Source organism: Anopheles cruzii, chromosome 2 (assembly GCF_943734635.1).
Source record: "Anopheles cruzii chromosome 2, idAnoCruzAS_RS32_06, whole genome shotgun sequence".
Lineage (NCBI taxonomy): Eukaryota > Metazoa > Arthropoda > Insecta > Diptera > Culicidae > Anopheles > Anopheles cruzii.
The window spans coordinates 10,116,289-10,130,241 of record NC_069144.1 but is presented as its reverse complement, the minus strand read 5'-3'; the positions used below and the strand labels follow the sequence as shown (position 1 = coordinate 10,130,241).

At 49.6% G+C, this 13,953-nt stretch overlaps 2 protein-coding genes across 2 annotated transcripts in view; one reads left to right on the top strand and one right to left on the bottom strand.

The window, feature by feature from the left end:
* Positions 1–13,953, bottom strand: part of LOC128268231 (midnolin homolog) — a 36,525-nt gene that overhangs the window by 6,253 nt on the left and 16,319 nt on the right. The window lies entirely within an intron of this gene.
* LOC128268230 (uncharacterized) lies at positions 11,795–13,924 on the top strand. Its single transcript, XM_053005268.1, has 6 exons — positions 11,795–11,950; positions 12,010–12,861; positions 12,916–12,987; positions 13,043–13,279; positions 13,354–13,479; positions 13,576–13,924. The coding sequence occupies exons 1-6, from the start codon at positions 11,924–11,926 to the stop codon at positions 13,756–13,758; spliced, it is 1,497 nt and encodes a 498-aa protein (XP_052861228.1). The 5' UTR covers positions 11,795–11,923; the 3' UTR covers positions 13,759–13,924.

Genomic DNA, 13,953 nt, shown 5'->3' with positions numbered 1-13,953 from the left:
ACACAAATTTTAGGTGATATTGAAGGCATTTTAGGTATTAAAAACACGTGTGTCCATTTATAATATTGTAAATTGCAACTAAAAATATCCTTGACAGCGGTCAATCAATTTTCCAACCCCAGCCATTAAATACTAAACTACGCCAATCGTAATTAGTGTAGAAACGCAAAGAGAGTCCGCGCCCGCGTTTGATAAATGATTTCCCAGACCAGGACGATGAGACAGGCGGATTCAAATCACTCCCGATTATCACACATTATTCTCGTGTCCGTGCCGCCGCACCTCGCGGTCGCATCATCGTGTCGTGTCGTGTTGAGTGGAAGTAATTTTTCAAAATATGTTAATTGATATTAGTTCCACGCCGTCGACTGGCGGCGCGGGTGAGCCTGTTCGCCTCCAAATTGCCCAGCGGCGGCCCGGTTTGTATCCTTTCTGCCGTGCGCGTTGTTGTGCATTGTGACGGGAGAGTCGATAGCAGCTCCAGGGGGCTCCAGGCGCCCACGGTGGGCTTCGGGGCTTCCCCACATGGTAAAATATGGTGCAGCGCAATTGTGCGCTGGCTCTGCGTTGCATTTTGTAGCCCTTATCCTGGGGCAGGGCAGAGCAGGAACGGCTGGCTGGAAGCTCAACCGGAAGTGATTCACGAACCCGGGTGGCGGGTGTGTTGATGGTGTAACCCGCATCGGGCGGACGCTTAACGACGCTTATTGCTGGCACTGGTGACGGTGATGATGATGATGATAAAGGCGGCGCTGGAAATTGGCCGTCCAACACACAGATGTGCGCGAACGTACTAAATTAGGCGAGCTAACTCAATTTGCTCCGCCAGCCACATCCTCGGGATAAAGGATCGGCACCGGGAGGTGGAGACTTATTTTCTGGCCAACTCCGGCCACAAGCCGAGGTCTGTTGTGGCAGCGTCACCTCCATTGGGTGACCTGAATGGGGCTTAAATTGTGTCATTTTAATTCGGTTAGCCGTGGGATTTGCAGTTTATAAATGGGTTGGGCGCCGCGCTCGGTAGGCACCGGCTTAAAGGCGCATCTACTGGGTTGTTTGATAAGTTTTGCGGTTCGATAAGAAGAACACAAATTCAGGGTTTGAAATACACTTTATTAGTCACTATGGTCTACGTATTTTTTCTACGATTTCAGATGTTGTTGCGGTTTTTACTAAATATTACTACTAACTACGTATTTATTGATGTTTCTGGATATCCGTATCTCTGATATTTTCTTTTTTCCGCATCTCCTACGGAAGCTGTTATTGAACTGCAAAACTAATCGAACAGTCTGGTAATTGTGGAGACAACAATTGTTTTCAGTGGTTGGGAAAAAGTTTTCCCTTTCTTCATTGGCTCCACAATGTGGCACATTTATTCAGTGTTTTGCAATGAAGTTATCATCACGCCACGGGGGCTTGGTTTCTTCACCAACGGCCCAACATTGGATTACGGGGGCAGATGCGCGGCTAATCTTGTTGACGCCAGCCATTCCGCCATTCCGTGTCGTGTTATTAATCAATTCGATCAAGCCGCAACGAATTGCAAACGATGGCACCACCAGACACCGCTTTCGTCAGGTGCCTTGTTATGCTCCTGTGGCCTGAACCCGAAGGGCCCGATCGATTTCGGAACCGGGTGCCATCAAATCGTAGGAAGCGGGCGCGCGCCGTCGTCGTCGGTACCCTTCGCCCAAGGGCTCGGCCCGGCTTGGCCCGGCGAAGGGCACGAACCGCAGTCGGTCAGCGGGTTAGCAAACGCGCAGCGCCCGGAACCGGTCCGGAACGGGCGGCGCTCACCACCCGATCACGTAGCATCGGTGACCGTGAAAATCTAATGCTCACAGTGCCGGTGTCGGCCCCCTCTCCATACCGTTACGCTCCGAAGTGCCGACGCGACGCGGCGACTAACCGACTAACGGGCCGACAGTATCGCGGTGATCGTCGTGTGCGCCACTCGATTGCTCGTGACTCGCGAACGGCCAACAAACTTTCGGCGTGAGTGTTACGAATTGTCGGAGTTCGAAAAGAAAACGCCGACGAAACTCCGGAAGACGTTCGTCGCTTGTTTCGCTCGTTCGCATTTCGACGCAAGTCTTTCGTACGCCAGGCGCATCAAAGCTGACGGCGCACGCGGCGCGTTGATATTAATACAATCTGTTCGTGGAGTGCTTGTGAAACTGTCGACTCGACACCCCAAACACAGTGTGGCCCCCAGCAGCGGCAGTTTTGAACCAATTTTAATGACAACAACCTGGTGCGATCGGTGGCCGTCTCTGTGGTGACCGTCCCCGTAACGAACAGAAGGACAGGGCAGAGCAGGTGTTAATCTCTCTAGGTCCAAAAACAGAGCCCAAAGCTTGTTGCTTTCGGGCGCTCGATGGATGCAGATTGCACGCCGCGCCACGGCAGAGCTCGCGGAGTTGTCCACGCAGAAGGCCCGCGTGTTGCAATCGGGCCACCGACCACCGAAAAGCCCACTAATCGATGTCGCACGGTCGTTTTTCGACCCTTGGCCGCGTCCCGCGTTCAGACGGGCGCGCCGTTGGCATTGAATCGCGATCGCGGACGATCGTTTACACGGTCGTGACACTGAGTGCGTTTCGGAGTGGAGTTTGGGATTTTTTTTCGAAGGCTTTTCTTCCTCGATTGCTTTGATTGATTAAGGGTTTGTTTTGAGTTTTCGATTCGAAAAGATCGTGCTGTCCTTGTTATGGCTGTTTGGTTTCTTTCTCACTCTCAATCGGTTTTTTATCGGTAATAAACCGATTCAGGCCGCATTCGGAGACCTGCTCGTGAACATTAAAAGGTTCCACTCGAGTGCCTAATGTAATGGGCGAATAGTTCGCAATTAGGGGAGATGGATAAGGATCCATCTAGTTCTGCGATCCGAATCTAGTTTCTTTACTCAACAATTTAAAATGTAATGTACTCCTTAATCGGAGCCCTAAACAGATCATTCTAAAATTCAGCTAAAAATTGAGCAAAATGACCACCAAATAGAGCAACCAAAATTGGCCACTTTCGCACTAAATTCCCCCCACACACACACACACGCAACTTGCCTGTGAGATAGCGATAAGCGTGTTTGTGTGTCCATTGCAAAAACTGGCCACCAGAACCGTCAATTCCGCGGTGCGCGTGCGCACGGTGCTTTAGACCAATTTAAACCAATTGTGCCGTGGCCAACCCATCGGCCATTTATCATTGCGCCGACGCGCTTTCTGTCCAACTCACTGACGCAATGACCGCCCTCCATCATTTGGCTGCCTAAACGGTGGCAATTTGGTGTAACCCACCGCCGGTGGTGCACCATTTTCGCAGTCGCTTCTTCGGCGTGTCGGCCAAACAGACACAGTTTTGCGTGCAAAAAGCAAACAATCCAATTATAGTCCATCAACGCCGCCCGGCATGCGTGACACAATTATTTGCTATCAATCCACCCTCGGCTCGGCCGATTTTAATGTGGCTTAAAGTAGTTTCGGAGCCCCTCTCCGCTGCTCAAACTGCTGCCGGAAGTGCCATCAGGACAGTGAAAAGGCAACCCGCAGAGGTTCGTTTTCAAATCGGCCCCATTCTGGGAATGTAAGTCGGGTGAGCGAAGCTTCCGGATTTCCGGAAGCGAATGAAAAAAGGCTCCGCTCCAGGCGGCCTCGTGTGCAACAATAATGGCCGCAGTGGAAAAATTTCTTTTCGAAACTCGGAGCGAGGGGCGAATACTCGGGGAAATAACTTCTGCAGTGTGCTGCTTTGCGTGGCCGCGGGCGTATCATTCGGCGCGTCGGCTGTCTGTCTGCCTGTCGCCCGCCGCCGCGCGTCGTACGCGATGTCGAAAAGTTCGAAACATTTGGTGCAGTATCCGACGTCCGACGGAACGAATGGCCGTCGGACATATGTGTGCACACGTCTATTGATTTATCGGAGATTCATTTCCACGAAAACAGCCCGCCGACGGAACGGAACACTATTAGGACCATATTAGTGTGTGCGCGTGTGTGTGTGTGTGTGTGTGTGCCGGCGTGCCGGAAGACTCCTTTGTGTGCCATACTTTCAAGCGATTTCCAAGGAAAATCGAACACTACACCCCACCAGGCACGATGGTTCTGAGCGAAGGACAGCTGGCCCTCTGCACGGTGTTCACCCTTTGGCTGGGTAAGTTCCCCACGAAGTATTGGATTCTAGATTTAAGTTCCACCCAGGCCGTGCCTTGCCGTGTCTGGTACTCGTTAAACCGTCCGGGACAAACATGTCCCGAAAAAGGGGAAGCGTTACAAAGCGAACGGGAATCCCTTTCGAATCCGATCGTTGACCCACTGAACGTACGATGCGACCGTCAAGTTGCGTTGCGAACAAACAGTTATTGCAACGACAGGGCGAGCGTCGATTGACCCGATTGCATCAGAGTCTGGGCTTGGCTGGGTCGCGGTCGCGAAACACTCGTCGGCACCTCGGTGTAAGTAGTGTGCTAACAAATGCTGCAAACAGCCCGGGTTTTTGCAAACCAAGCATTCCTGTGCCCGGCGGCCGACGTATGTGGCCGACAAGGGTTAGAGGTGCTTCGGTTGGATTTTAGGTCGACAGCCGGCCGGCGAAGGCCATCGGAAGTTAACGGAGCGTGCGCGGGTTTCTTTATTTATTATTATTAAGTTTGTTTAATATTGAATCATTTTATTTAAAATCCACTGCACTGAAAGTCAATACGATTATTGTTTGGCCTTATTCTATTATAATTTTCTGCAGGTATTTATTAATCAGGCCTCTCTAGGCCACATTTTAATGTGCGTGTGTGTGTGTCAAGTTTGGTTGTTTCAAATTAGATTAAGTCCCAGTCTCCATTTCCATCTGCGCTGACATTGTCCTTCGTGAAGGTTTCCGATCTCTCTTCAAAATCAAAGTAGGCTCCTGCTGCTTGACCGTCAGCAATAGCCACAGCTATGCGAACCCATTCGACACAGCCGTAACACGGTCCTTCCTGCATTCCGATCCGAAAATCGCATAGACTTTCAATTAAATCCCTTTCAAGTCCGTCTGTCAAGATCGCCGAAGATGCGTAATGCGTACCTAAACTTCACCTTCAAGCTTTAGTGCTTGAGCAGTGCCCAAACCGCCTCAACATCCGGAGCTCTCTCGGGGGGAGACTAAACGGGCACATTATGTTGCCACGACGGAACACCGGATGATCCAAAATCGACCGTCTCAGCCGTTGGGGCGCCCAGCACCGGGCACGGCCACGGCACGGACACTAATTGATGTTTATCAAATTACTAATTCAATAAGTGCGCCGACGGTCGCATGGCACTACGGTGTCAGCCATGTCAGTACCTCATTCGCAGCCAGCTCTCGACCGACCGTCAGCATCATCCGTCGGGCTGAGAAAATGTGAGAGCCTTCGGTGGCCTTCGGAACGGATCGAAGCACACACCGGCGCGCTTCCTGCCCTGACCCGGGTCAGCTTTATGCCGTATCACCGTGTAGAGAGTGACAATGGCCGGTGCGGTGCAGACAACGTGCCATTAAATCAATTACACGCGATGACTCGCGCGGCGCCGATCACGAGATCGCGAGATCGGGTGACCCACCGACCGTGTTTAAATCGTGGTTCGACCCTGCTAATGCTATTCTAATGATCACTCGAATCGCGTTGGCCTTAATCGCGGTCGAAAGTTTGCGTTACGCACACTTTCTATTACTTCCATTCCACGGGGTGGCCAAAACCCCGCCATCGAGGCGGCATCCGGCGCACGTAAACGTTGTCGTACTTAAATCAAAATAACACCCCAAATTCCCCGGCGGCAGCGGCGGCGGCCGGAGGTTTCACGACCGCCCAACCTGTAGCTTCCGTGGCCCGCCGCCGTCGGGCTAAATGGGCTAATTAAACGAATGGGCGGTGGTGGTCGTGGTCTAGCCAGCCAGCCAGCCGACGACCGGCGACCAAGTTGAACTGATTAGCAAACACCTGCCAAACCCAATGTTTTCCCAATGTGTGAAGGAAACAGAACCATCCAAGGCTCCCATCGTGGGCCGCGCATCGAGGCTCAACACGCAACACGTCACCAACCACGCGGCCTTCAGGCTTATTAGGGGAGCAGAAAAGCTTCCAATGTCGAGGGAAATGCCTGGACAGCACGCGACACACACCCGACGTTATCCCCAAAAACGCACTCGCGGCGTGGACCAATTACCTCGTTGGCTTTTTGGGGGAAAACGATTGCCCTTCGTTCGCGCTTCCGATCGAACAGAGAATATTAAATGTAGTTTGATTTATTCGATGAAGAGATTTGAATGAACACCGAGAGACGAACTCTCGGTTCGAATGGCCATTCCAACTGTTTAGGATTTTTCTCCGTCTACATCGAAGGATCGCACGGCAAAGTCACGGCACAAGCCGACCTTCGCCCCGGTATGCGGCTCGGCATCGGTTGGATTTTTATAATGTCAAGCCAAAGCGCAGCGAATCAATTATTATTCTGCACCGTCCACTACACACGCAGGCTGACTTCTCTGTTCTGTTATTTTATTTATTCTACTACTCCACTTTCTGGCCAAGACACACATAGCCGTGCGCGGGCAATGAGTGCGCATTAATCAGCACCCTAACAAGAGAGAGACAACCCGCGGGCGGTTAACTGGGGGGCACCCCGGCGAGGGTTACTTTGGCTCGGCGCCAGGCGCCACGTCCTGAGCCGGAATTATTGTAATTAGCGGGTGTTTTACATGCATGCCGGCCGCATGCAAACAACATAACCGAACCGAACCGAACCGACCACTGCTGACGGTGTTCGGTTCCGCTGCGCTGCATCGCTTCCTACTGCTGCTGCTGCTGCCCAAGACGTGAACCTTCACGCACGGCGATCGTAACGCGAGATCCGTGAACTTCACGCGCGCATAGCTCCGCCGATCACGATCCTACACCGATGGCTGAGTGGCACTGATGGCGGTCAGGTACAAGGTGTTTATCGAACTGTATCAGATTCGGATTCCCGTTCGAATTGTGCTAGGCTCGGGTGGATCGGGTGGCTAATGGCCTTCCATTAACGCGAACACTAACCGAACCGAGTAGGGGGGGGTGTTCCGATTCTGAAAGGGGAGGTTCTGGATATTGTACGATTGATTACGATGGTTCTGAGCGGGAAACCCCCTAACAGAGGCGCAATGGAGTGTGATGCTGATGGTTTGTTGAGGAAAATTAAATGTACAAATCCCTGCAGATAAAACGAGAATTATGCAATATTCTTTAACAGGTAGCAGAAAAGCAATGATGTCGGCAGATCGTTATTTTCAGGCACAAAAATTTGGTTTGCAAAATTGGCGTCCAATAAAACAAACTACAAAGTCTTAATTGTTCTCATTTTCACTAAATAATACAAAGTTATCCATTTTCTAGTTTTGAGACCACGGTGCTTAACAGTTTTAAAATAGATCTATCAACCAAAGCGTGAAACTTTTAGTTCAATGTTCTTCATTTACATAGGATCATTTATTTGAACATATACAAGTAACTCGAACCGCAGTATATAATAATTCAGGCCTATCCACCGTCTAGTTGTGTCCAATTTCGACACGAAAACGAGGAACTCCTCAAAGGAACTCCTCCATCACACCTTTCTTATCGATCACTAGCGCCCAATCGGCACCCGGTTCCAACGTGCCTCAGGCCTTCGTCATTCGACTCGCACCACCCGAAGGGACCGAAGTAGTAGGCAGCAATCGATAGACCTTAGCCGTAAGTTACCTAAGAACCGTTATGTAATCCACAGTCCGCGCCGCGTGGCTCCAAAATGGCTCCGTTCGCAAGGACTTGTCAGGGCTTTCGGGCACGGCGAATTGATTGATTAACGAAAAAGACCCCGCGCCACGACACGAAGCAAACGGTAAAAACAGCTCCATCATTTCATCACCTTGCCGCCACTCGAGCCCCCGGCGGGGAGTTGATCCTGGTTCCTCCTGGTGTTTGCTGGTGGCGTTCTTAGTTTTTGTCTCGGGCCAGTGTCTCGGGCGTGTGACAAATGAGCCGGCGTCAAGACACGTTGTATTGTTGGCCACGGTGAAAGTTAATTTATCTTCAATCCGAACATCGCACCCTCATTTGCGTGTTGCGTGTCATCCTCTCTCGCCGCTATCTGAAATCGGTGATCCTTCATGGCGCGCGGTAGTTGTCGGCCTACCCTACGACATCCCTCGGTCGGCTGACCTTCGATGCGATCGATTCCTTCAGTTGAACGACGCAGAACACGTGGCTCTAGGCCTCATTATCACCAATCTTTGCCAAAGTTGACCTTTGCGCAGCGGTTTTCGTTTCACGCTCACCAGAATACGGGAATGCCCAAAACGGAGGAGGTAATCAAAGCCGAGTCCGTGCCGTGAAGCGTGATTGCCACATGGCGTGTTTGAACAGCATTCTTGGGCGGCAGATTTGAGCCAGTGGAACCGCCCGAAGGACCGGAAAAAGTGTACACTAAATAGTGACCCTCGCTCTCTCTCGGACTCCCTCAAGGAGCCCAAGTCCCAAGAAGAAGCTGATAGTGCCCCGAACCCAAACAGAACACCTGACCCCACGACCTACATACAAAAAGGGGACAGTTTAAGTCCCGGAACCACTCGGACACTGATTCGGACGTGACAGTGTTCGGTTTCCGTCCCTGATTTCAGCCATTGTTTGCCATTCGGTTGACCGGCCCCGGCGGCATCTGGGTTAACTGTGGACAATGTCGCGGGCACATGTCGCGGCACACCCCAGTCCGGGCACCGGGCGGGTGTGTGTTGATGGGTTGTTTGAATTTTCCAAACTTGGTGATAATTGACCATTGACGCCCGGCAACACGGGACGGGACGGGATGCGCTGCTTTCGAGGCCGTCCGGCCGGCGGACCGTAGCGGGAAGTGGGCCGAGGACCGATCAGCTGGAACGGTAATGTCATAATTAGCGGTAAATCCTGCCGCTCCGGAAATGACGCACCGGGGGTGTCCCGGCTGCCCGGCTGACTAATCCTCCAGCATCACGGACCGGTACCGACCGGTGGCCGGTTTCGGGGGCCGGTCGGTACCGAATGGGTGCTCAAATATTTGCCATCGAACCGTTTACCTTGGCCGATTGAAAGGACCGGTCTCCGCAGAATGGTACAGAATACGGGTCCAACTTTGGGACGGCTTTGGTAGTTGAAGAACTCGTTGAGGAATCCTCCGTACGCTTTGCGACGTGTCAACGGTTGGAGCTTATAGCTCAATTTCCTCGACACTACGTAGACGCTTTTGCGGTCCCGAAAGCTATCTCTTTTGCTCTGGTGCCGGTTCCAGCTAATTGTGGTCCATTTCCCACAATTGATGGTGGTGTACTGTGGCCGTTATGCGTTGTGCTATAAAATACTTGCGCGATTACTCTAAATTGCACCCTACTTGATGGTTGGTGCATTCGAGGGTCCGTTCCGCATCGGGCCGGAAAAACCCTGGCCGGCCGGACGGACGTACCGACTTGCCCCAACTTCCGTCGCAATACGTTTAGCCCAGCCGGGTTCACCTGGTACGCGGTCCGGTTCCAGCCAGACAGACGGACAGCAGTTCACTCTCTCACACACTTACACAGGTGCAGGCACTTGCGGAAGACACGTGATTTCCGGTTGTGCAGTTCGTGCCAACTCGTGATTGAGGATGTCCGTAACCGGTTTACCGGTTCACCCGGCGCCAGCGCTCCGGCACCCTCGAGAGCTTTCGGTGCCCAATTTCAAGCCACGGTGTGTCGCAGCGCGGTGCCGCGGCGACTTACGAAATGACTAATTTCGAGGCACACCCAACGAAGGGTGAATGTCCTGTTTTTCCTCAAGACACCGTGCCGTGGCCACCGATGGACGGTGGTGTAAAATTAATTTGCATATCGGAAATCGTTAGGAGCGCCACGCCACCAGGGCAGACCCACCGCGGAACAGCGCGGCCTCGGGCCTCGGGTAGGACCGGCTACTGGGGGCCGCTTGCCACCGTTTGTTGTTGGTTTTGCGTCCTCGCGGAAATGCGGCGTTTATTTTCGTCGACCACATTACACGAGGCTCCCAATCCGACACCGACTTTTCACACTTCATCGGCGAGCGGCTTTGCGTCGTTTTCTCGACGATTCACATAAATAGATCGGCCGCGCCGCCAGTAGCCGCGAAGGCCTTTCAAGGGATCGTTGATTTTGGTATTTTGCTGCAAAACAATAGAAAAGTAAGCAGGACAGCAAGCAAGAACCAAGGAAACGTGGAATAGATTGCGTCAAGGTAATCAATCTGAGCTATAAAAAGGGAAATAATGAGAGTATATCACTTCAACTGTAATAACTTCGACACAAAACCGTCACGACGCAATCCGGTTTCAAGGCCCATTCTCGTTCACATTTTTTTGAGGCCTCCATTTGCCGTCTATAAGATAATCCAACAGAACAGAGGGATGTAGAATCAACTGCCAGCATTTCCATGGCCTGCCTAGAAAAGGTAGGGAAGCATTACACAGGAGTTAACGAATGAAAAGTTGATAAATAAATTGAGAAACCTACCTACCGTGGCAAACATATCCACGCCTTTTTACCTATTCCTTTAGGGCCAACGAGAGGACAGTGATGTTTGTTAAGGTTCACATTTCCTTCGAATGGGCCCCAACTTAACCAGTACATTGGGAACATTTGAACATTACACAATCAAAAATGCAAAAACACAGCGTCCCCTCAAGTGCACCGTTGCATAGATTTTCGTTCCAACAGCTTTACGCTGCCTGCTGCGACGAAGCATCTTCCAACACCGGCCAAAAGCCGACAACACGAACGGCAAACGTAAAAACAGAATTTAGGAAAAACGAAAAGTGGAGGCTGCGGCCCCTTTGGACTGCCCAGAATGTTCCACGGCTTCTGGCAGCAAGCCACCACCGTCACCGTCGTGTGTCGGCAGTTGGCAAGCTGGCACGCTCCGGAGCCGGTTCTCCACATATTTTCTTGCAAGCAGGACTTAATTTCTTAACGCAAATTCATGCTCCAAAAATGTCCCTTCGCTCGGTCGGAAAACGTGTCAAACGTGTGGTTGTTGGCGCCGTGACAGTCTCTTCGCTTGCGAACCGGGAGTTTCCGTTCGCTGCGCATTCTGCATGAAGTCAGGTTCTCAGGTTGCGCAAGTTACGGCCCGTAAAGTGAGCATCGATCAGTTGCCTATGCAACGGCACCAATACGCGAGATGGCGACGATCACAGTTGGATTGATCACAGTTCTTATCAACGAACACAGTTGATAGCGTGTCTACTTACATATTGACGAGCCCCACGAGGTTGCCAGAACCTCGACAATGCAACCAATTCAGCAAAAGCCTAGCCGGCCATGCCAGCGCCTAATATTCCGTTCTTTAATAAAGTATATCACCGGAAAGTATTACACATTTGTTATGATTGTCAATTGTTTTAGTTTAAAGTTTGATCTGTCAAATTGTTACGCAAAAATGGAGCATCACTATACTTTCTAGCCGCCTGCATCAGCGCACCTGACGGATCTACCAGGAACTGCGGCTAGAACACGCACAGGTCAGGTGCAAAAATGAATAAATGATCACTACGCGACAAAACTTATAGAGAAAGAGCACTTATTATTTTTATCACGAAACAAGAGGAGCTGCAAACAAGCTTTTTTAAGTTAGTACATCGCTAACTCACGACAAAGAAGAGACGAATACGGCAGAAAATAAATTTAACAATTTTAGTTGCAAGTTTGCAACTAAAATATTGCGTAAGGCGTTTTGGTTTAACACGTGGTCTGCTAAAATGGCATCGAGTACAACCCTGGAATACGGTCGACTAATCCTGTCTTTTGACATTCATTCTGACGACGCAGTTTTTAATACACTTCGGTTCTAGACTCCATTGTTATCGGTTGCCCTTTTCAGTTAAAGCAATTTACGCAGTGAACATTCGTGAAAATCATGAATCTAAACGATTTCCCCGATAAAGTAAGTGATTCAGAATTTTAAGTAAATATAGCTGACTAACAAGTGTTTGTTTTCGGCAGGTTTTATGCCAGATTTTCGACCACCTCGATTTGTACGAGGTTAAGTTAGCGTCCCGCGTGTGTCGGCGTTGGTCGACGCTTACTTTTTCTGAGCGACGGATGGACCGCGTGTTTTTGAAGCCGAGTTATTCCAATTCTGATTTTTTGCTCAATACAAAAAGAAACTATCGCAACTTTCGCCAACTGTGGAACGAAGATGATAATCATCAGTTTTCAAGCTTAGTATGGTTACAGCGCAAGCTAAAGCCTAATGTCCGAGTGTTAGATATTTTGACTGATGTAACTTCCGAGCAATTACGATTGCTTCTGGTGGAAGCACCTGAGCTACAGCATTTGTCGATTAGTGTCATTACCTATTGTAACTGCGGAACAAGTGGACCGTTCCCGGTTTTACCGAAGTTGACATCGCTGAAGTTAATTCAGTCACAAGATGATCGCTTTGACTTTTTACGTAAGAGCATGCCAAATTTGCAGAGTCTTAATATGAGCTGTGCGTCTGATTCGGAACTGAAAGTATGGAGACACTTCAGCAAACAGTTGAAATTAGCTAATGTGCATGCTTTTCTTAGTAAATATATCGACCCTTTCCTGGAGCTAACGTTCCCACTCCTGGAGGATTTGTCCATGAATAAAGACAACTGGCCAATGTTAGTACAGTTAGATTCAGGAAAAAGTCATGATTTTTTCCAAAGGCACCCCTTGCTTCGAAAACTCTCCATCCGCATTGATATTCCGCTAGAATGCGTGGAATCAATTACTCGTCACTGTCCTGAGTTAACTTATCTACACCTTAATCTAAACAATCCGGAAGAAGGTTTTTTAAAGTCGCTGGAGCAGCTAACTAAGCTGAAGGTAAGCAAATGAAACACACAATAAAACAATTTACTCAATATGTTATTTTTGCAGCATCTTTCAATAGACGAACCAGAAGATGCAGGAGGATATATGGAGATACTGGCGCAGCTAACTGGGCTGAGGGTAAGCAAATGGAACACAAAAAGGAACATTTGACTCAATATACTATTTCTTGCAGCACCTGTCAGTGCAGGGAGGAATGGACAGAAAAATGTTTCGTGGAGATCTCAAGGCTCTCGAAATCGTTGAATTAAAGGTTAGGCGTCCTGGAGTGCTGCTCGAGAACCTTTTTGAAGTGGCGCCGCAATTGAACTCTCTGAAACTCAAGCACGGCAATCACGATCATTTGCAGTTACAGTTTATCTGCGAGAACTTTTCGTATCTCCAACACTTAGAAGTGAACGTGAAAGAAGTGGTAAGTTAAGCCATCGATTATAGACCTTAGTGGCCACAAAGACCCCGTTTTAATTATTTTGATTTCCTTCGTAGATTGCAGCTGACAATTCTGTACCATTCGATGGATTGGCCTTGCAGGAACTTAAAATATCGTGGGCCACCAAAATTAATTACATTCATCACAAAACCCTCCGGTGCTTGACAATATCGTACAGTGAGGTAAGAGTATATTGTATCAGAGAGAGCAATCAAGGGTTTAATATGATAAATTCTTCCCAACTCTTTCATCGCCTGATGTTGCATCTTCGATAACAGATAACCGATGATGACCTTAACAAGATACCGGGCAAGTTCCCTTTGCTAAAGAGATTGAGCCTCGTTAGCTGTTCCAAGGTGTCTATGACTGGTGTCAAACGGCTACATAAATTGATGGGCTCTTGCAGAATCGACTATGACAAAAAACGCTTCTATCCAGTTAAAGATGATAGTTCGAAATGAAAGACGCCCGTAATGGAAAGAAGGCGTAGGTTCCGAAGGAGATAAACTTTGGCGTTATGATTCAAGTAAAAAGACACTCATGTAATCTGTTTTAATTACCGGCATTACACCGATTTGAACGACGTGAGTGCCGTGTGAGAAAATCCATAATAAATTGAAATTTAATAACCCCAATCCCAAATGTCTATTTCGGCG